This window comes from Centruroides vittatus, unplaced genomic scaffold, assembly GCF_030686945.1.
Source record: "Centruroides vittatus isolate TY-2023 unplaced genomic scaffold, ASM3068694v2 contig_864, whole genome shotgun sequence".
In the NCBI taxonomy this organism is placed as follows: domain Eukaryota; kingdom Metazoa; phylum Arthropoda; class Arachnida; order Scorpiones; family Buthidae; genus Centruroides; species Centruroides vittatus.
Window position 1 is genome coordinate 300038 of NW_027122564.1, and position 24744 is coordinate 324781.

The 24744-nt window shown below is 28.5% G+C and overlaps 1 protein-coding gene across 2 annotated transcripts; it reads right to left on the reverse strand.

Annotated features, from left to right (window-relative positions):
- Positions 1 to 1611: 1611 nt before the first annotated feature.
- LOC136982826 (glyoxylate reductase/hydroxypyruvate reductase-like) lies at positions 1612 to 24597 on the reverse strand. Of its 2 annotated transcripts, none has more exons than XM_067279354.1 (10): positions 24514 to 24597; positions 24338 to 24433; positions 19427 to 19557; positions 19284 to 19355; positions 17009 to 17126; positions 15886 to 15980; positions 8405 to 8482; positions 7946 to 8105; positions 6436 to 6566; positions 1612 to 1839 (listed from the first exon to the last, which is right to left on the reverse strand). In XM_067279354.1, exons 2-10 carry the CDS (start codon positions 24409 to 24411, stop codon positions 1724 to 1726), a joined length of 975 nt encoding a protein of 324 aa, XP_067135455.1. In that variant the 5' UTR covers positions 24412 to 24433; positions 24514 to 24597; the 3' UTR covers positions 1612 to 1723. The 2 variants fall into 2 exon arrangements, with proteins under 2 accessions (XP_067135455.1, XP_067135456.1); XM_067279355.1 differs by having other exon boundaries at positions 24338 to 24430; positions 24514 to 24591.
- Positions 24598 to 24744: the final 147 nt, after the last annotated feature.

Genomic DNA, 24744 nt, shown 5'->3' on the forward strand with positions numbered 1-24744 from the left:
GCAGAATATTTTTTACTTGTTTACATAAAGACAAATTATTAACTTTATATGTGCATAGATTTTTAACTCATCTGTTGTAAATAAACTGAATTCTATAAACAGACAATGTTTTTATGAAACATGTCAAAACAATATATATTTATATAAATTAGCAACAAATGTCAAAAAATTCCTATTTGTGACCAAAAATATTCACTTCTATAACTTGTTTTATAAATAAAATCCATTTTTCAAATCTGGAAAGTTAAATCTTTATACAATAAATAATTTTCCTTTTATTATCTTTATACAATTATTTTTCTTTTTCCACTCTTTTACCCCTATGGAGACAGTGGTCAAATTATCCTTCATTTCAGTTTAAGAAAGAAAATATGTATTTCATATAATGCAAGAATCATAAAAATCAAAATGCTTACTTTAAATTATTCATTTTTAGAATAGAAAAAAATGTAAAGAAAAACATTTTATATTTACATTTATTGGGGCTAACATCTCTCAGTCCACTTACTATATAAATTAAAACAATGTATCTTCATTACAATTTTTGAATTATATCTTAGTTAATTTGATTAGATTGATTTCCTGTATATTTAAAATGTATTTTTACTAATTATAACTCAATGTGTCTTGCATTTTACATCTTTTGCTTACATTTCGAATAGTAAATAAATTGTTGACATAAATTGGAAATATCTGTTCAAAATATAGTATTTTATTTTATAATAAGTAAAGATATCTGAAATTATTTCATAAATAAAGCCAGAGAAAATTTAAATAACTTTAAAATTTTACAATGATAGATGATTATATGCTACAAGCATTATCTTAAGAATTCATGGTTATTATAGTAAATTATTTTTAGAAAACAATTATCTAAGTTCAATGTTTTCTTTTATCTAAATGGATCACTCATTATTTTTGACAGTTTTTCTTCAATTTCCTGGCTGAAATTTCAATCTCACTTCGATTAGTTTTTTAAAGCTCTAAATATGTCACATTTAAAAACATTGTCTATGTACAGAATTCGATTCCATAATGGACAAATTAAAATAACAATCAAAGCACAATCAAGTTAATAATTTGTCTTTTATATAAATAATTTAAAAATCATCTGTAATATATAATCTATTGTATAACACTAAAATAAAGGATATAATAATTACCAGTACATCTTATTAATGCTGCTGCTAACTTTATTTGAAGTGAATGAAGATTACAATTATTAAACTAAAGATGACAAAATCCAAATACCTGAAAATATAATAAACAAAACTTTTTGAACTTTATTAAACTTTCAAAAGCTATTATTAATAAATGCACTGATAAGCTAGCTGTTATAATGAGCTATAATTTGGCATTTAGAATTACATACCAATAATAATAATGGTAAATAAAAACACAAAAAACCTTAAAAAAATATTTATTAAAAATTATTTTCATACAATTCATTAAGAGAATTTTCTCTCTCTAAATAAATTTATTGTAGAATTAAACCAGAAAAACCAAAGCCAGGTTTATAAAAAGTAAAATAATTTACAACAAAAAATTAAACATTATTAACACTACATTGTTTCACATAATATAAAGAATATTGAACATAGAATCACTGTACATTTTATTCAAGAAGACAATAAGCTTGTAATAAACCTAAAAATGCGCATTATTAATGGAATGTATGTTATAATTATTTATTAGTTAAACTTTCTTTCCTAATTGAATATTTTCATAATGGCGAAGGAAGAGGTTTGCCTTCTAAACCAGCTAATATATTTCTTGCAGTAAGCATAGCCATTGATACTCTTGTAGAAACTGTTGCACTTCCAATGTGAGGTAACAGTACTGAAAATAGAAAATTTAATTAGATATGCAAAATTAATTCCAAATTATAATTTTTTCATTTTAAGTCGTCCAAAAATTTTAATTTTTGTTTTAAAAAATATATAAGTACAGCAAACAGCATAAATTTAATATGTAGTTTTTAAATTTTAAGGTAGCTTTCATTTATATTTTAAAACAGTCTAAACAAATCTTGTGTTTGCAAAAAAAAAAAAAAATTCAAAAGTAAATTGAAAACAGAAATGATGATGTGATAAGTAAGCAATTCATATGTACTCAATTCACATTTTATTATAAAATCAGAATTAATATAATATTTAGTATGCATATTCATTTTTGTCCAAAAATATAATTAAAAATTTTAAATAAAACAATAATTTTTATTCTCTCATAAAAGCATAAAAATTGTAATTTTTAATATGAGCTGTTCATTAAAACCAATTATTAAACATTATTACATTCAATGAATTGAATTTCTTGCTTGATTACATACATACATTTCAATTGTCATTCAAACTAAAACAATCAAATTTTATACAATTCTTTCAGAATGATAATGATTAAACTGTAAATACTATTTACAGTTATTTACAAAATTCAAATTGTTTACAATGTTTTTATCTTAATACGGCATGTATTATCTTAATACGGCATGTATTTAATGACAATCAAATTGTCATTAAATAATTCATGTAATTTTTATAAAATATCTTTTAAATCAAATTAATGCATAAAATAAATATTTAAAACCTTGACTGACAGTATTTAATTTTTTTTTTTTTAAATATAATAAATATTGCAAATATCTTTGCTTATTTTGCATAGTTTACACTAGTGACAGTCCAAAACACAATCACCAGATTTGTCACCCCCATATTTTTACCTCTGGGGTGTCTGAAAGAAGCCATGCATAAAAATAATCCATACACTATAGATGAACTGAAGAGGAACATTATAATGATAACTGCCAGCATCAGTTTTCAGATGCTTCATACAGTGGCATCAAACATGATAAAGAGCTTTTGCATGCACTCATTAACAAGGAGGCCATTTTGAACATATGTTGTAATAACATAATTTGATTTTGTTTTTCTTAAATACCGGAACTTTGATTTTACTATGTTCTGTATTATCGTACATTAATCTCAGAAAAGAAAATTGATTCGTAACAGAAGTATGTGACTTTTCATCCACCCTGTATAATTCTTATTTTTGCATGCTTTATAATAAAGCTTTTCAATACCATTGTGAAATACCAAGAATTTTTAAGGAGTATAAAGTTAAAAGTTTAAGTGCAATCAAGATTTTAAATTTGAGAGCATTTAATTAGCAACAAATTTTTAAAAATATTTTTCTTCTTATAAAACATGACCAAGAATCAACAACCTTAGATTTGTAGACAATATTGTAATGCTGAAGAAAATGCAATGGATTTGGAAAATGTAGTTAACACCTTAAATGTAAACTGCATGAGATGGGGACTACATATAGGAAAGACAAAGATGATGATATTTGGAAAGTCAAATCAAGACAAAGGAATTAACACAAATGGAACAAGAATTGGCAATGCTACAGAATTTACTTATACTTAGGAGAAAAGTGACTGAAAATCTAGACTACCTTGAAAAGATAAAAACAAGGATAGCCAAATGCTCTACAAATCTCAAAGTCTTTGACAAAATTTGGAAAAGTCAAAACATCACAATAAAAGCAAAATTAAAAATTCTTGCTACATATATCTTTAGTGGCATGTTCTATGGCTATGAGACATGGGTTTTTTTACAAGGAAGCCAGAAGATGACTTGAGGCCTTTTAAAAGAAAATGCTAAAGGAAGCTACTCAAATTAGACTGGCATGATATTGACACTAATGAAGTCTTTTATAGACTTCATTAGTATCAATATCATTTCAGTCTAATTTCCAACACTATTTCAATGGGTCATCTAAAGGAAACGCAGCTTCTGTAGAATGAGTGACAAGAGAGCAATAAAAACTATTGGAATCATGAAGGAGACAAAAAGAAGGCAGGCCACACATGGAATAGATAGATTATATGAAGAAATGGTACAAATATTCAAAAGCTGGTTTACTGTGCTCTTGACAGAATGGTGGAAAAGGATGAAGAAAATGAGATCAGACTCAACTATCACTGGTCTCATAGACAGTGATGATGATGATGATGGTGATGATGATGATGGTGATGGTGATGGTGATGATGATGATGATGGTGATGATGATGATGATGATGACAATGAACACAACTATCTTAAAATAAATTTTCTGATTCTTTTCTATAATATATTGAGATAAAATTTTCAGTTGTAATAAGAGTATAAGAAGCTGGTAAGAAGTTGACAGAAAGTAAATGGACTAAGTTCTGCAACTCATACTTTAATGCTTGTGTAACAGAACAATTCTAAGCTGTTTTTCATCTAATAACAGCTATTCTAAAATCACAATAATAGTTATTTGCTGAAACTGAAGCCATGATATGCAATTGAATGAATATTTTTGTAAGCATGGTCATTGAGAGAGATTTTCCAGAGGTGAATGCAACCTTTCATCTGATAAATCTTCAAATCTGGCAGAAAAACCAAACATTTTTGGCAGGGACTTTTCATTTGTGATACTCCTCTCTTTGCATTTTGCCCAAAAGCTCTCAATGTCATGTGCTTTTGGGACATTGGAGAGTTGTCTTTGGATATGTGCTGTCTAGAATGCAGTTACAATTTTTGCATAATATGATGTACTGTACTTAAATCTGGCTAGAAGATAAAATCACTCTGGAATAGTGCTTATCAATGAAGGAAAGCAGTTATTTTTTCAACATTCCTCCAGGAAAACCTGAACAGTGATGTACAATACTTCACAAACAAAAGCATCAGTTGTTCCAACAGACATCCATGACCTAACAAATGAGGTATTTCTTGTAAAATTTTTCCTTAGGCTGGATTTTTTTCTCTTAGGCAATATCCTGAGGATTCATAGCATGGTAATTATTGCTTTCCAGGGTCACATGGGCAATAAGTCTTGTCATCAATAATGAGATATTTCCTCAGAGTTTTTTCATAAGCTTGTCTGCAGCCTCTTTTTGCTCTTTCCGCTTGATCCTTTATGTACTTTGGTGCATTTGCTTCTTATGTTCCTTAATCCCCAACTTCTTGACATTGATAGCATGTCAAGTTGTTTTTGGCAATGACAATTTTGTAGACTTCTGATAGAAGTTTATGGAGCCAATTGATACAATTTTTTGACTTGATTCACAACTTTTGAAGTAGATTTAAAGACAGGGTGGCCAGAAAGGAGAGTGTAATTGTTTTGTCCCGTTTCTTCATACCTTTGAAAAATGGCTTACAAAATGCTTTTTCTCATACTGTGTTTAAAATTGGCAACAATTTTCTTCTTAGTGCATCCTAATGCAATTTCATAGTAGTGAATGACACTTTTGGTAAGGAATTCATTCTTACATCTTTTCCCCATGTTGTTTCATTGGCAGCACAGAATTTTAAGAATTGATTCATGTGACAAGGTATGTCACATGAATCAACTCTTTGCTTGCAAGTTACACAACAATCCTGAAATTACTTCTGTCCATCTACTTTCCATCCACATCTTATTTACACATTACAAAACAATCTAAAACACAAAAATATAGTAAAAAATATGAAAATATTAACAATAAAAAGTTTTGTCAAATGTCAATGTTGAAATGTACTATACATATGACATCACTTTCAGTAATAAAAAGCTGAAGTAATAAAATTATATAAAACATATAACTAACTTTTAGTATTACTATTGTAGCAACCCTTTATACATAAAAATTAATACTTCAAAATATAACATATAAAATAATTTATTTGCACATCATTTTAACACTATGAAGTTTCAGTTTCTGTTTAGAACAACAAATAGTTTTATAATCATTACAATAACACCTAAATCACAGAAAAAATTTATTCAACAAATGTTTTCAACTTGCTAAAAAGGCCTTCATCACGTTACCCACAGCTGGAAGTATATAGTTGACAGGAACTCATCAGATTCTAACCCTCAATGCCTGTTCAATAAAAAAACAATATTGGGAGATGTGATTTTCTCCCTTTTATTTTTATGTTTCCTTTCTCTTTTATTTAGAATTATAGTTTCTTTTCTTTATATATATATAAAGAAAACTATAATAAATAAATAAATATAAATATATATATATTTATTTATTTCAAATTCAAATGACTGTAATTTTAAATATGTTCTTACATGTTTTATTGATAAGGAATGCTTGTTTGTTCCAAAAACTTTAAAACTTGATGATAGCCTGTTGAGCAGGTTGAAAACATTCATTGAATAAATCTTTTCTCAGTGATTTAAGGTGTTATTGTAGTGATTACAAACTTTTATCTGAATGTTGGTTGAAATAGTTCTATATTTTAATGGTATTGAAAATGAAGATGGAGTTGAAAAATTGAAAATATATTTCTTTTTATATAAAGCTGTTTATTATTCAAGGAATTTAGCTGTGTTTAGCTTAACAATAAATTTTATTCAATTTATAGTTTCTTCTGCAAAAATTTTAATGTTAGAATGAAATAAAATATTTACCACAGTTATTTAATTCAGTCAGAGGATGATCAGGTGGTAAGGGTTCTGGAGTCATTACATCCAAACCTGCTGCTTTAATTTGACCTGTAGTAAGAGCTTGATAAAGAGCATTTTGATCTACCACACCCCCTCTGAAAAATATTACCATATTTAATTATAATATATAGTTCTTCAATATGTTATACAAATTAAATATATTTTAAAATGTTAATTAAAATCAAAAATTAGATATTTAACAAATTAAACTGAAAAGTAATTATCTAGTTTAATAATGACTTTACATTTACAGATTTTATGATAAGTATCAGAAAGAGAATAATTCATTTTACTTTGTAATAAAAATTACTGTATGTAATACAGTATATCTAATTTTACAAATTAAAAACTATTTTTTTCACTTGATATTGTCTTTTTTGCAAATTAAAATATTTAGCATAATGCCATAATACTATTAGAATGAGAAAAGAAACATTAAATGTAATCGAAAAAGTCCTCTAAGTCAGTTAATCATAATTTCAATAAGTAAGCACTTTTGAAACATTGTCTGATTTTGTCTTCTTCATTTTCTGATTTCATCCTTCTGATCTTCATCTTATTAATTTGAAATAGCTGATCTCATCTTCCCATAAAGTGTTTATTTTTGAAATTATGACTTGTCTCTAGCAATCTTTTTCATTTGGATTTGATACTTCATTCTTAGAAATGAGTTTTATAACTGTCTTGTTTAGGGGAAAGCATTCTTTTGAACAAACATTTTCAAGGGAGAAACTATGCATACAATATATAATTTTATTTTTCTAAATCACTTCATTTATAAAAATGATATTTAAAGAGAACTCTACATTATGTTTCCAAGAAAAATGAATGTAAAGAATGAAATTTATCAAACTGTTTATTAGAATAGATTCTGCTTATTATAGTTACAGATATCATTATCAATTGCTTAATATTATCAAAACATACAAGTTAAAAAATAAAATATAAAATGTTTGCCTATTTACCTGAAGATATAAATATATTTTTAAACTGTCTCATCATGCTATAAACCTCAGCATGTGGTTGATAAAATGTAATCATCATAAGTTAATTAACTGTTAATAATTAACTAATAACTACTATAAATTTTTAATGGTTATTTCCTTTCAATGTGGGTAATAATTTAAATGCTGGCATTTCTTTCTTCAATTATATCCTAGCTGTTGTTAAAGGCCCTAACAGGCAAATAGCAGTAGCGACTTACATATTAATTAATAAACTTCAATTCAGATTACACAAGTTTTAATTGATCTAAGGTAATTTTTAATGTCAGAGTCAATGAGAACCGGAATTTCCACTAATTGTGTTCTTACTTATAATTTTAAGCCACATAAGTCAACCAGTCAGTCATAATTATCAGCTTAGGCAAGTCCCAAAGTTAAGCCAATTACTATTAACATTAATTAGATATATTAACTTTTTAAATACAGTATAAACTTATACATAATGCAATAAAAACTAATTTCAACTTTACCTGCTAGTATTTATAAATATTGCAGTGGGTTTCATTAAACTAAATGCTCTTTCATTAAATAATTCTTTAGTTTGAGCATTTAAAGCACAACAACTTATAATGAAATCAGAATTTTTCAAAAGTTCATCAAAAGTAACAAATTTAGCTCCTAATTCATTAGCTGAAATCAAAAAAACATATTTTGAAGTAAGTAAAGAATCTTATAAATTTTCTATTATATAAAAATAAAATTTATCTGAATTACTCTCCTTCTAACTCCTTTTATTTTGGATAAAATATATTAAAACCATCTTTAAGAACCTCAAATGTACAGTACATTTAGTACAAATGTAATATCTTAATGTTAACAAACATTAATATGTTAATTCCTTAAGCAATTTTGAAATATTTTATTTTTATTCAAAATCATTGTTTTCTGTAATAAGGAAACAAATTTATACTATTTCAGGAAAAATATACCTCTTTCTTTCTGTTTGTTTCCACAATATAAAAACTGGTCCACTTTAAATCCTTGCAATTTTTCAACAACAGCACAACCTAAGAATTCATAAAAGGTAAAAAGTTAAATTATGTTTGATAAATCTTTATTATATAAACACAGGTAACCCCCGTATAACACGGCACTTCTATAGCACGGATTCACTCTAATACAGTTTGAGAATTGGGAACATCCCCGTATAACATTGTGCTTTTATAACACGGATTCGTTCTAACACGGTTTGAGAATTGGGTAAAACCTTCGTACAACATAAAATGTAATAAAAACTATTAAAAGCGAACTTTATCTAAATTGAAAATAGGGAAATCCCTGTACAATGGTTCAATAAACGTGATAAAGTTTTTAAGTGCAAAGATATCTCATTTGACATTTTTCATTCGAGCGCGTACGTACTATCAGATTTTCATGCATAATTTTTGTGAACTATTAGTACTTAAGTACAATAAGTAAATTTTCTTTTCCTGCCTTCTGTCGATACACATGGTCCTTCTCTAAACTTGTTTCAGTGTTGCCAGATCTTGACGCTTCTGCTTTTGAAGTTGCTAGGTGTTTTCCCTTATTCCATACTTGCTTTATTCAGTCACCAGTTTTTAGGCATTGAACCACACCTCTGACCATTGGAACAATCCACACCTTTATAAGTATACTTTAAGACTTTAATTGTGTCTCATTTTTGGCTATGTAAATTAAAAATTTTCAGTTAATATTGCTTAGTGATGATGAAGAAAACATTGTTTAATTTATATTAATATGTATCACTTCTTAAGAAAATTTTAATAAAGATATTTATCTTTCAAAGTTTGAAAACATTAACAACGTATTTCTTCGATTTTTCCAACACCGGTAATTGGTTCAAGTACGTGTTGATATTTATCTTATTTACGAAAATATAATAGCATGTTTTTTAGTTTTTGGAACTAAACCCCCTTTTTGTACTAGTTCTTTGTTTCATGTAACACGGATTCGCATAACACGGCAATTTTTTTGGAACATAACTCCCATGTTATACGGGGGTTACCTATATATAAAAAAAATTTATGTATTTCTAATATAAATATGTCTCAAAAGTAACCTATAGATAATCAACATTTTACTACTTTGTAGAATTACTAGGAATTTAAGAGAAATGCAAATTACTTTATACCGATTTTTGATAATTTTAAAATTAAAGATCATTATATTAATAATTTAACAACAAAAATATATTTTTGGCTGTCCCAAAAGTATAAATAATAAAACAGAATTGTAAAATTTCAAGCATAAGAAACTTTACAAAAATAATAATAAATAACGTCACGTAACACTTTAACTTTGTTGTCAAGTAATAATTTGAATATTGAATCAAAACTTTCCAAAATTCCATATGGAAGAAAGTTTAGTATGGAAGAAATTGCATAAATATGAAAATTAAAAGCAAAAGGCTGTTGTGTCAAGGAAATTGCTGTTTTAGTAAACAAATCTACTCCTGGAGTTTTATAAAAATTTTGGAAAAATTATCACCAAAACCTTTTAAACATCAATCAGGAAGGCCCAAAATCACATCTCAAAGGAATGATAATCGAATTGTGTGCCTTGCATCACAACAGGATAAATCAATTCATCAAATTTTGTTTGAAAGTGAATTAAAAATGTCAAAAAGGACTGTTTATCAAAGAGTTTCAGCAGTTCCACATATAAAATTTGCTGCCATAAAGAAAAACCACCACTAACAAAACAACACAAATAGGCAAGAATGCAGTGGACTAAAGATCACATGCTGTGGAATGAACCAATGGTTCTCAGTTCTTTTCAGTGATGAAAAGAAATTTAATTTGGATAGCCTAATTACTGGTATGAAATTAGGAAAGATGAGTGCAATTTTTCAGCAGGCAAAAGGGTGATGGTTCTGTTATAGTGTGGGGCTGCTTTGGATTTAATGGTTTATCAAATTTTATGATTTTAACTGGTAGATAAACATCTAAATGTTATCAAGAATTCCTAAAAATTAATTTAATACCTTCTGAAGAAAAAATTGGAGGATCTGATTGATTTTCCAACAGGACAATGCCAGTATTCATTGTTCACACTCGACGACTAAGTGGCCAGCAAGAAGCCCATACATAAATCCGATAGAGAACTTGTTAGAAAAATTTATGCTAATATTAGGTATTTTTTATGACAGTTTCAGAGCTTAAACAAGAAATCATTGAGTGCTGGTTTCAAATGGATCTAGAAAACTTACAATTTAATTAAATCAATGCCTAATTGTATTTTTGAAGTCATTAAACATAGTGGCAGTTCTATTTCATATTACAACAATTTTTATCAATTCATATTATGAACTATTGCTCTAACTGTAAGTTTAAATTTATCAATATTTTTGGGACATCACAAAACAAGTATTTTGTGTTTAACACTTTATGTAACTGTCAAATATTGTAAAAACAATTACAGTAGAGCATTGATTATCCAACCCTCAATCAACCGTCACATCAGTTAACCAACTGCGTTCTAGCTTCTGGTAAAAGATTTCACTGAGTTCGGCATTAAAATAGTTCCTTTAGTATTAACACAAGCACTTTCGACGAGTTTATAATCATCGAAAGTGCTTGTGTTAATGCTAAAGGAACTATTTTAATGCCGAACTCAGTGAAATCTTTTACCAGAAGCTAGTTAAACCTTGGCGTGAGTACTTAACCTTATTTTTGTTTTTACTGCGTTCTAGTTGGTAAATTCAAATATCCGCTAGTGATGTGGCACTACAATATTTGGCTATGTCTTGGCTACTTTAATATTATTTTTGTTAAATTTTTGTGTGTTTTAGCTGGCAACACTGGCTCAACCATGAAAAGGAGGCCGGTATTTAAACCAGGCTTAATTTTCTATTTTTTATTTTTGTATTTATTTTGTGCAAAATAAAGAAATAATTTTTAATGATACCATAGCGACAATTATTATTTAAAAAAAATTTTGTTAGGCTTAACATCGATGAAAATTCAACACGAAGTAGGTTAATAGCAATGTACTAATATGCTAATTACATGGGATATACTAATATACTATACTAATAATGTATTTTTTCATACTTTTCGGTTATCCGTTTTTTCAGTTATCCGACGAACTCCAGTCCCTAATTGAGTCGAATAATCGATGCTCTACTGTATATAACATTGTATTATGCTATAAATAAATAATAATAACCACTTGCATTGTTAAGAAATAATACAGTAAGACCCCGCTTAATGCTACCTCGCTTAACACTGATTCGATATAATGCGGTCTGCTTGAAGCCTAAAAGAAACTCAAAATTTACACCGATTTAAATTATCGTGGCATTTCATTGATTTGTATATAATATAATTATTTACGAACCAATCAGAAAAAGGTGGCAAAAAGGTGTACTTTCTTGAAATCTACGTTTGTTTGGTACAATTTTAGAAAAAATATGCATGCCATAAAAAATATTGACTTTGCTTGGCATGAATTAACTGATAAATGCACAAACGAAGTGTAGAAGAAGTTATGTCTGAAGGTATCCAAGAATTCTCAACAAGAAGAGCCTATCACTGTATCAATTAGGTTGACCAAACTCAACCTAATCGATACAGCAGAATTAGGAGATGTAGATGAGCAGGATATTGAGGAGTTACAGTAGTTTCTGGTGAGAGTCTTACCAACGATGACCTTGAAGAACTGGCAGAACAACGAATTTATGTAGAACTGGAAAATAGAGATTCTGAAAACAAAGAACCCAAAAAATTTCTCTACAGATTTTCTTAGTAAAAGTTTGGTAACCGAAATCATTGATCAAATTGTAGCAAATTATCCAGAATTTGAAAGGTGTGCAAAAGCAAAAAAAGGGGTTTTGGATGCAATCTTCTGTTACCAATCTTCTGCTTAAGGAAAAAAAAGGCGACAAATGAAACTATGTGACTTTATTGCAAAAAACAAGAATTTTAGAAAAGTCACAAAAAATAAACTTTACATTTCTGTGTGCATGTTTATATGTTATTTAACATATATTATTATACAAATTAACATAAAAATAACTTAAAATTAAAGTAAAATTTGTTTATTTTTGGTCGTGTGTTCCCCTATCCCTATTTACTCTATGTTAAAATGACTTCGTTTAATGCTGTTTTGTTTAGCGCTTTGTCATCTAGGAACGCATCCCCCATGTTAAGCGGGGTCTTACTGTATTTAAAAAAAAATAAAAACATAGACTATCTATATTTTTGGGATGCACAGTATGTGCACACATGCACACACAAGATGTTTGGAAAATAACACACCACAGGAGCACCTGATGAAACAAATATGCCATCTAGCAAAGAAATGAAGATGTCAGTGCTTGCTGGATGGCATATAATGTCAGAAAATTTTTATTCTAAGCATTTTCAAGAAAAAAGGAACCAACTTTATGTTATTGAACTTATACACTCTAGCATAAACATAGTCAAAAGAGTGACTAGCTTAGTGATTATATCTTGGCCTCTGATTCCATAGTTTATGGCTCCAATTCCTTTGGATATTTCTGGATCCATCATTATATATCCTGTTAATCACAACTACTTCATTTCAACAACTTCCAAGTTGTTCATCACTGTTAATGTGTGTCCATAGGCAAATTCAAGTTTCTTTGAAAATGGAAAAATCAGTGTTTACAACTAATAATTAAATCAGTTGCAGTTGCACACACATATTTACAAACATAAACAAGTATACAAACAAATATAAATAGTAGTAAACAAATATAAAAATCAATTTAACAGTGAAAAAAATGTAACACAACATTCCTGTAAAATTAAAAAGATAAAAATAAATTTATAAAAAATAGTAATTTAAACCCAGAACAGTCATAGTCTATGGATTCATAAGCCAAAATATAACCATTATACCACTCACTTTGAATTTATATGCTCTAGTTCTTTTTTCTCAAAAATGGTTTGATCAAGAATTTTTACTATTACATATAGGTTTAATTTCACATAAATTTTTATTTTAAACATGAAATATTTAGAAATCATGTAGTCACTTTGTTGCCTTTCCTTGTCAAATAAAGGTCAGATTAGGATAATCCGACCTTTATTTTTCAAGCAATTATAAAAGTTTTAAGGAATTATATTATGTTATACAGCCCTGAAATTCATAAAATAAACTTTATAATTATCTAGATTTGTATTCATAACTTATGAAATGCTTAGTTTGGTGAAAAACTTATATGAAGAGAACTACAATTTTCTAGAAATAATGTGCTTCCATTAAAAATTTTGACATGTTTCAGTTAAATGTTGTCAATCTATCTGGGGTTAAACGTTGTCAATCTATCTATGTTAAAAAAGAAGAGGAGTGTGCAAAAAGTCAGTGCTAGAAATGTTTGTAAAAGGAATGTCACAAATTTTTGGTTTTTAGACAAAGTAGGTCTATAAAATTCTTATTACAGTATTAATATCAAAATAGAATTTGAATAGATAAGAGAAAAGAGTTCATCATTAACATAACACTTATAATATTTGATTCATTGACCAAGTTGTTTAATTGTACTGATTCCATTTTCCTAACAATCAACTCTGATGATTAAGAAAGGAGGTTGTGGAGAAAAATTTTGAAGTGTCAACTGAATATTAAGAGAACAGTTAGTAGTAAATTTACTCAAGAAGTAATAACATTTTTATATGTTTTGGGAAGAAATTCTAAATGACTCCAAGAGAATAATGTTAAAACAACAGAATTTTGTCTGAAAGAAAATGTTATAAATACAAGACTTCAATTACTTTCCAATCCTTGAAATAGCTTATTTCCAGAACAGGAACAAGTTTAAAAAGCTGTCTATTTGATTCAATTAGGATTTTCATAAATTGATTTTAGGTTGATTATTTTGGTTTTCTACTGTCTAGTATATTTGGTTAATTAAGTAATTTAAACAAAATTTCTAATAAAATGAAATCTAAACTGTCTTGAGGTGTAAAATAATCAGATTAACTCAAAATTATACATGAAAACATATTTATGAAGTTTATTATAATACTGTATATTGCTGTGTGTCCATAATAGCTTTGTCAACAAGTATATTACCATAACTATGCAGTAAATATTTAATAATCTAATGTTTTCAGTTTTGAGGGACCTCCTTCAGGAGATATAGGCATTTATAACTTAAAAAGAACAAAGCCACCAGTTATTCTAAAAATGAAATGTTATAAGCTGATTTAGAATTACTGGCGACTTTGTTCTTTTTATGTTATAGGAGATAAAATGCATTCATCTCCTGAAAAAGGTTAATCACATAGTTAATGATTGTGTGTCCATTATTAATGCTAGTGCAGTTATGGAAATGAATAGCTTTTTAAAATAAAGTTTCTTCTGGATTATGTTGTGTTATATTGTTGCATTATGAGGACAAATATATTTTTCTATTTATTCATTTTTAAGATGAACAGACTCAAAATTGCTAGATTAATATATCTAATCTATACAAATGTGAACATCCATTAACCAAATTTTTGATTAAGGTCAATCTGCTGGATTATGTCAGGCTATAATATGGCTACTATTTAATAATTAAATGTTGTTTGCTTAAATAAAGTATATTTTATATAAGCTTTTATAGTTGTTTAACATGCAATTCTAACAAAATTAAGTACTATGTAGTGAGTCTTAATTTTCACTAATTTTAGACAAGTCAATCTCACAAGAGGATTTGCTAACATGGATGAGGAACAGGGTCTGACAACCTAACTCAAACTACTCATGATAAGTTATGAGGATCATATAGCAATGCTTATACATTGTTAAAACTATAATATAATAGCAAAGATTAAGATTATTACATTATAGCCAATCTTTTCCGTTTTCACAGAATGCAAGAATTAGACCCCCTATTTCCAGACTAATTAGAGAATTTTTAGATGGGTCTAATAATATGTTCGATTTCCCACAAAAAGGCAAAAAACCGTATCTGCACCTGTAAATCTTGCACGCCACTTTCTCTTAACACTTCCATTGTTAACACTTTCATTGTTAAGGGGATGTACCATGTTTCATTGTTAAGGGGAGTACCATGTGGGGATGGAAGTGTCACCACTTCCATCCCCACATGGTACTCTACTAAAATGCAGTTAAAAACAAAAATTTGCATCTAATATAGTACGGTAGAAGCTGAGTTCTTTAGGATAAGCCTTAATTCATTCCCTCTCTCCCATGGGGGAGAATTTCGAAAAATCCCTTCTTAGTGTACGTTCTCGTAACATACCCTAACTGTGTATCAAATTTCAAATTTCAACTTTCAACTCCTAACCGTTTGGGCTCTACACTTATTATTATTATCATCAACCCATCTTGATTATATATATAGACAAGCACTTACTGTTATTGAATTTAAAATTTAATGTCTCAATTTTATAAATCAATTCTGAATTTATACAACTGCTTATAAAAAAGTTTTCCTGATTAATTTTTTTACCTATTCGACCCATTCCTACAATTCCTATTGTACTTCCTTTAATTGAAGTTCCACACATCCACAAAGGAGCCCATCCACATGATATCCATTTTCCACTAAAATATTAATAATAAATATAAATATATATCAATAATTTAGTAAATGCATCTAAAAATATTATTTTAACAAAAAAATGTATATTAAGGTATATACAAACTTTCTGAACTAATTAAACATATTTCATATTTTGATCATATTTAAAAACAATGTAAAAACATATTTATTAGTATTTTTAACTTTATTTCATATTTTATTTTCTGTATCTTCCATCTGATCTGAATAATTTCTAAAACTTAATGAATTGTGTTTAAAATTTAAATTTTAGTTTATTTTATTATTTGCTTTTTCACTTCAGATTTGTTTGAATCACTAAATAATAATAAAATTTTTGAATATTAAGATAATAAACTTTAAAAAAGTTGATTAAAACAAAGGTTTTAGCTGTTGTATTAAACATTTTTCTTTGATTTATATTCTTATAATTTATTTATAATCTTTGAAAAAACCAGCAAAAATTACTTAAAACAAACACATCATTGGAGCAACATTGAATTTTAGTACAAATCTCCATTTAGACATCTGGACTTTTTTATTTTAGATTTTGTTTTGTATTTATTTATCAACTCTTGCTATACAATTTCATAAATCAATAAGTCTATTTCACAGCATTTTGACATTAGATTTTATTGCTCATTTAAATTTCAACTTTTAAAATTAAATGTTATCAAATAAATTATTATTTATAATCTATTCATGTAACAACAATAGAATTATATAAGTCTAAAATGTTATTAATTCTAATTTCAATGGCTACAGTTGTTGTTTTTTTATTTTTAATTTTTTTGTTCCACACTGTTTAATACATTTGTAAGATAAAAATCACCCGAATTTCCAAAATATTTATTATTAAAGGAAATATAAAGGCCTCTCTAACAAAAATAATTTAAAATAAAAATCTTTATAGTCAAGAAGTTATTTATATTGATTTAATTTAAGTAAGAAATTCAATTTTTAAAGAAATATAAGTTAGGAATTATTTTTATTTAAATGTCACAAATTTTTGTAGAAAACTCATAATTTTTACTTTCTTAGTTCTTCTGATGCTTCAAAAATTCTTCTTGAAGTTGCTAACAGGAGAGAGATTGTTAACTCTGCAACATCATCTGTAAGAACATCAGGTGTATTTCCAACAAGAATGTTTCTATCAAAATAAACAGTAAAAATGAATATATTTTTTATTAATACACTTATATATTTAATTAATTGTATGTTAAGATATGAAAAGCATCAGCTGTACTGTACATAAAACAGTTATTAAGCTTCCTGGAGTGCTTCACGTACTCTCATGGTTTTGTGAAACATTTCTGAAGGAAATGTATGCTTTAAAGAAGAAATGCTGCAATATATGATCAATTGTTGAAAACAAATTCTAGCTGTTAACGCTGCTCATATTCTAGCAAATGATATTATACACAAAGGCAGATCCAAGAATAAATCTTAGGGTAATGATCTAACAAGCTATATCTCTACTCTTCTCAATTCTTCAATCTCTACTTTCTCATAAAAAATATTCCATCATGCTTGATGGGAGAATTTCTAGTTATTAATAAAAAGTAACAAACTATCTTAAAGATATAATATTTTATTTATATTATTGTATTTTAGTTATATTAGTTGAAAAAGTATGTTAACATAAAAATATTAAAATTTCATTATGATTATGATGATATGAGCTGTTCAATTCATGAAAATAAATTTATGTTCTATTTTTGTTTGTATGTAGGCTGTTTTTTTTCAAGCACCAATGGTCCATTAAAAAAAGACACGTATAAGTAATAAAATGAATATATTACCAAAAGTTAAATAGAAACATGGTTACTTTTCAACATAATCACCGTGAAGATTGAGGCATTTGTTGTATCTGTGGATGAGCTTTTCCATCCCTTCTTTATAGACTTTTACCACCAATGACTTGAGACGTTGTTAACGTTGTTTTGAAGATAGTCATTAGTCTTGAATCTCTGTCCTCCTAGCCACTTTTTCTGTTCAGGTAAGAGGTAGAAGTCACTTGACACTAAATCAGGGCTATACGCTGGGTGTTTAAGGGTGGTGACAGCTTGGAACTTTTTAATGTGTGAAGGCTTTCATCTCTTTCCTGAACTGAAAATGTGGCTAGCAGGGTAAAGGTTTGAGACTAATGACAATCTTCAAAACAATGTCATTAAGGCTATTTCAATTCATTGGCAGAAACATTCTATGACAGGAGGATGGAAAAGCTCATCCACAGATATGATAAATGCCTCAATCTTCACTGTGATTATGTTGAAAAGTAACCATGTTTGTACCTAACTTTTGGTAATAAATTCATTTTGTTATTTACACTTGTATTTTTTTTATTTATGGACCATCAGAGCTTGAAAAAACTGCTCTCATATTTTAAAATAGATCTGATGCTGTAACATTGAATTTCAAAAAGTTTATTCTGAATAAACACTTTTTATCATACAAGCTTCTAGAAGTATTTAAAGTTTTATTTATCTGGTTATAAACTTACAATAAAAAGTTTTATTAATCATGTACCTGGATCCTGTTACCAGTGTGGGTGATATGACAGATAAATATATTGCAAACGTTTTCGAACAATAATAGGTCTTCTTCAGGCGATACAAAAAACAAGAGACGGAACGTGGAACAAAATAGAACACGAATATTAAAATTAGAATCGAATAAAAGGACATGGGTAATATGCCATTCTTCTTACATTCCAAGAGAAATTGTAATCGGGCTCTAGCCCTAGTTAGGGTTACGATTGTATTTTACAAGGTATATTACCCATGTTCTTTTATTCGATTCTAATTTTAAATATTTGTGTTCTATTTTGTTCTACATTCCGTCGCTTGTTTTTTTGTATTGCCTGAGGAAGAACTATTATTGTTTGAAAACATTTGCGATATATTTATCTGTCGTATCACCCACACCGGTAACAGGTTCCAGGTACGTGATTGATTTCATCCTGGTGTTCTTTGCATGTAGAAGTTTACCAAAAATTTTACTGTGAAAAATATTAATAAATTAGTCACATTAGTTAAATGTGGTAATTAACACTTATACTATTTCTTTTTGCATATCTTATTTAAGGAAGGATAAACAAAAATGTCACAAATATATGTGTTTATTTTGTAAATTAATTTTTTACTTCAATTAAGACATTTAATATGAAAAGAGAGTTTTGATATTACATATTTTGTTGCATATTTTATTTTTTAACAATACTAAATGTAGTGTTAATAAAATGTAATTGTTTTATTTCATTCATTTTTTTAATATTAATTATATGCTATGAATAAAATAACAAACCTTTTTTTTGCATTCAGGTAAATCTATGTGATCAAATCCAACAGACATTGTTCCTATTACTTTTAACTGAGATCCTACAATAAATCAAAAACTGGCTTTTAAATAAGAAATTATTATTTATTTTAAACTTGTTCGAAATACAAACCTGCAGCATTCAACAATTCTTTATCAACTTTATCTGCCATTTGGCAATACAAAGCATCTTTTCCTGCTATTTTCTCAAGCAATACATCACGGGGTATGGCACTAGCTTTAGGCCATGTTTCAACTTCACAACTGCAATATATACCATAATTTTAAGTAAATTGCTTTAACATTTAATTTAACTATTTTAAAACTGATTTTTAATTTATCTACACGTTAGACTGAATAAAAATTGTAAAGCTGGGCACATGATACAAATAGGTCAGCGATTCTCAACCTTCTTAGCTCCGCGACCCCCAAATTGAAAATATAAATAAAATTAATATTTCACGAAGGAATAATAACAGTAAGCCTTCTATTACTAATTGAATTTTGACTGTAATTATAAATGTAAATTTTTTCAAATATTATATAATCACATTGCACTAATTTTATACATTAAGAAAATACCAACAGTATAAAAAATGTAATACAAGTATTCCTATTATTTTATGTCGCTGCATTTATAGTGATGGTATGAACATGCATGTATGACTGTGTACATACATGAGCAATTTACAAGATCCAACTTGATGTGTATGCGATCCCCCTTTAATATCACCGCAACCCCCTTGGAGGTCATGACCCCCAGGTTGAGAAACACTGCTATAGATCATTAGTTTACATATAACTTGTTTTAATGCATACTTATAATTTTTTTTTAAAAAAAGCAAACTTTAAATTCAATTTTAAGTACTTAATGTATTTCACATCCACTTTTGAAGTCCTATTTTCAAATGTTTTAAAAATTAAATTAGTTTCTGAGAACAAAGTTTTTGATAAATCAAATATTTGAATACTTCAAGATAAAACACCAAATCATTTGAACAAATTATTATAAGTTAAATTATGTTGGTTAATTTTGTCATTAATCATTGTATATAACTTTTTATGTAATTAATTTCTAGTGTGTGAAAGTTTGATATTCTGCCACCTAAAAGAAAACTAAAAGAAGTCAAAAACACACCTTACACCAAACCACTTATATAAACACAAAATATATAATATAACAAACATTTTCATCTGTATCAATCAGTCATCCTCAGATTTACATAAGCCTATTACATCTGATTGATATGGACAAAAACATTCATCATATTATATACTTTTGTGTTTATATAACTAGTTTCGTGTATGGATGTGTTTTCAGATATATACCAGTTCTTGAGATTTTTATTTGTCAAAAGTAATTATTTGAATTAGTGGTTTAAATGTAATTGAAACAACAAATTCAAAATAATTTTAGTATTATTCACATGAAAAACAAAACAAGCACCTGATCATTCGCTGAGAGATATTTATTCTTAACACAAACGTTTTCAATCCAATCAATGGATCATCATCAGGCGAAATTCGAACATTACAAAAATAGAACAACAAGTTCAAAATACAAAAATATATAACGGCTAACCAAAACGTAACTAACAGCACAATATCATTTCTAAATATCAACAAATTAATAAAAATGCTGCTAAATGCCGAGGGGTCCCTATGGGAAGCCCAATTTCTGGGCTATTGTGTGAGCTTGTTGTCAGTAGGCTTGAGGTTAAAGTTTTGCGTAGTTTCAAGAACAGCATCGTATACTACAAAAGGTATGTCGATGATATATTCATAATTTGGAAAAGCAATCGATTAATTGCTAGATTTATTGACAAGATCAATGATAATGAAGATGGCCTAAGCTTAAAACTAGAGCAAAAAAGCTCTGTTATGATACATTTTTTGGACATTAAGGTTATTTTTAGAGAGGGACGTATATCTACCGGGGTATTTATTAAACCAACTCATAGCCCGCTTTATATTCCAGCTGGCTCTAACGATCCCTATAAGTATAAACTAGCAGCGTTTAGAGCGTTAATTAGGAGGGCTTTTTTATACTGCGAAAATGTTATAGACAGGGATGCGGAAATAGAAAGAATCACGCAGGTAGCAGAAGCATTGGGCTACAAGAGGAATGTTTTAAAGGGGATTATCAATAAATTAGAAGTCGGTACCGATGCAGCACCTGGTCGCGGGCGTGGTCCATCTTCATACACGAAATTTACGTACAACAAGCGCTTAGGAAGCATTATGAAAGAAATCGCACACATAAAGGATACAAAGATTATCTTAAAAAGAGCTCCGAATCTGTACAGTATTCTTAGAAATGATAAAGGGTTAATTAAGAAAGAGGATAGGTCCGGCGTTTATAGAATTCCATACGAGAATCAGATGTTAGGAATAAGTAAAGATTATGTCGGGGTTACCACCAGAAATCTAGGAGTTAGGATAAAAGAGCACAGATATGATGTTAGAAAAGGTTCTAATGCCACAGTATTGTCACAAATGGCACAAGCGGAAGGCTCAGTAGTAAGATGGAATGAAGCAGATATACTGAAACAAATCCACTCCCCGACCTTGGCAAGAACGGCCGAGAAATTAGAAATCTATAAAAGCAAGCTTAAAGGGAATTGCATCAACGCAAGAGATGCCGAGGGGCTTCCTTCCGCATGGAAGTATGCAGTTATAAACTTCTAATAAGAGCAGTAGCTTTATTAATATGTACAGTTTAATGAAAAACTCTGTACAGCTTATTAAGCAGTGGTATTATTTAGTGTTATTTATCTGTTTTTTAAGGCAGAGGTATTAATATTTTGTATACACTTTTTGTTTGTTATATATTAATATTTTATTTTTAATTTTAGCAGCATTTTTATTAATTTGTTGATATTTAGAAATGATATTGTGCTGTTAGTTACGTTTTGGTTAGCCGTTATATATTTTTGTATTTTGAACTTGTTGTTCTATTTTTGTAATGTTCGAATTTCGCCTGATGATGATCCATTGATTGGATTGAAAACGTTTGTGTTAAGAATAAATATCTCTCAGCGAATGATCAGGTGCTTGTTTTGTTTTTCGTATTATTTTCTGCTGAGCACACTGTATGTTGTTTATATTATTCACATGATAGTTTTAAAACAAGTTAGCAAACACGATAGCTAACTTGCAAAACATTGGCACAAAAATAATGGTGCATATTTTCATTTGTCAAGGCATATTTCAGATACTTCAATTCTATTAAAGGTTATAAGTAAAGCTTATGATTGATTCATCTTTCATTACAACAAATTGGAGATTCTTTAATTAGAATTAATGAAATATTATCAGATTAAATATTTTAATTAAAAAAGGATTAAATTTTCTTTCATTGCAAATATGACATAACTTTGCAACATGAATATATCTTGATTTACTAAGCTAAATTTTGGCATTTTGTAGTTCTATCAATAGAACCCAAAATGTATTTCCGAACACAATAGTACAGTCTACATATTCAATTAATGTATTATACATTAATTGTTCAATTAATATATTCAATTAATGTATTATACATTAATTGAATATCTAGTGTGTGATTAAAGTCACTAAAAAATGCCAAAAATTAAGCTTGGTAAATCAGAATCTTCTCGTTGTCACAAAATACATGCCACTCCAATTGGTAAAATATAATATTTAAATGGTTCCTTATATACATATCCAGTGGTGATATTCAGCGGGTATGCACAGGTTCGGCCAAACCCGTTGTTAAAATTTTCAGTTTTCCGAACCTTGTTAAACACACAGAACATTTCTCAGTGGTTTTGTTTCTTTTAAAAAATATATTAAAATATACGTATTACACTCTGTACTAGAGCCTTATACCCCGTTTGCACCGAGCATTTCAATCTAGACTGTGAGCAAGGTCGGGGACTATGTCTTGGTGCAATCTCTCTCAACCGTTTCAATCTCGACTGAAACGAGGTTTAATCGCAATCGATTCAAGAGAGTTCTTGAAACTAGATCCAGTCATAAGAGAGATCCCACAATCCCACGCACGCGAGATAATACAAGATGGCTGTGGAAGACGTGTCGGGCTATGGACAGCGAAATAAAAAGGATATTGTATTTCGAGAGATGATGACATCTGTCTATTATCAGCAGTGCCATTCGGGGTGAAAAATTTCTCTGCCTAAAAAAAAAGAAAGAAAAAAAAAAAGGTCGACAGCACTAATATACTATTGTTACCTGGTCTTCGCCCAGGGCTCGTTACGTTCCAAATATGCCACTGATTATTAGATATATCGCAAGAAAAGGTATTGTATTTATTTCTAGCCAAAACTTCCATTTCGTTTGTCAGTGATTGTCAGGGAAAAATTTTCTGCTAGCGAACCCTTTGTTAAATATTTCGAATATCACCACTGTACATATCTAAAAATAACATTCAAATATCGGTTAATGTTACCTTAGGTAGCCAAGATGGTGGCTCGTCTCTAATTTCAGCACGGGGACAGTGAAACGCATGTTCGAACATAACCTATCCTAACAGATTACCCCTATTCTAATAATTTGGTTGCTAATAATTATGGTAATCTATTAGGATAGGTTAGGTTAGGTTAGAACGTGCGTTACACTGTTCCCTCGCTGGAATTAGAGACGAGCCACAATCTTGGCTACCTAAGGTAACATTAACCTTTAACACAGTATAAAACTGATATAATAATCAGTTTACGGCCAGTGCTGTAACTAGCCATTCCTGTGCCCTGTGCAAGAGTTTGCATTTAGGCCCCTTAATTAATTAGATTTGGGAAAATAAAACAAATACATAAATTTTGGGCCCCCCTTCCATGTGGGCCCTGTGCAGGTACACCTGTTGCACCTACCTAGTTACAGCACTGTTTACAGCATATCTTTTATAGCGAGATAAGACCAACACATAAGACAGATCTTCAGTTTTAAGTAATAAGTGTAATCTTTACTGCATCTACTTTTTATAAATTTAATTTTTTACCACACAGGATATATTTTAGCAAAATAATAGTAAAATGTAAAAGAATTATGAAAAAAAAATTTTTACGTTTTTTGTAGAAGCTCGATGCTCTCTTTTGGTACATCAACACGAGTTACAAGCACGGAAAAACGTTGAGCCATTTTAAACGAATGAATAATGCTACTAAAAAATTAATTCATTTACCAATTTCAATTTAATTAAATAAAACACGTTGATAAATATTCCATATAAAAGAACACTACCTTAATGCCGATAAAAGCGTACCTACACCCGTTAAAAAGCATTATATCATGGTTTAAAATTCATATTTATTCTTCATATCTCACATATTAAAAGAGATTAAAAGCCTGCAAGCGCGCTGAATAAAAGAATGCGCGGAACTTTTCAACGTCACGTTACTTTATTCCCATTTGTTTTTGATCATAATCACATGTTTTGTCTAAGAGATGAAACCTGACATATTATTGGATGAA

Excerpts from the sequence above, each read along its gene's own strand:
- LOC136982826 (XM_067279354.1), bottom strand. The coding sequence starts at position 24,411 with ATGGCTCAACGTTTTTCCGTGCTTGTAACTCGTGTTGATGTACCAAAA. Across the intron at positions 19,356-19,426 it reads AGAATTGTTGAATGCTGCAG|GATCTCAGTTAAAAGTAATA; the intron begins GTTTGTATTTCG and ends GATTTATTGTAG. Across the intron at positions 15,981-17,008 it reads GCATCAGAAGAACTAAGAAA|TGGAAAATGGATATCATGTG; the intron begins GTAAAAATTATG and ends TTAATATTTTAG.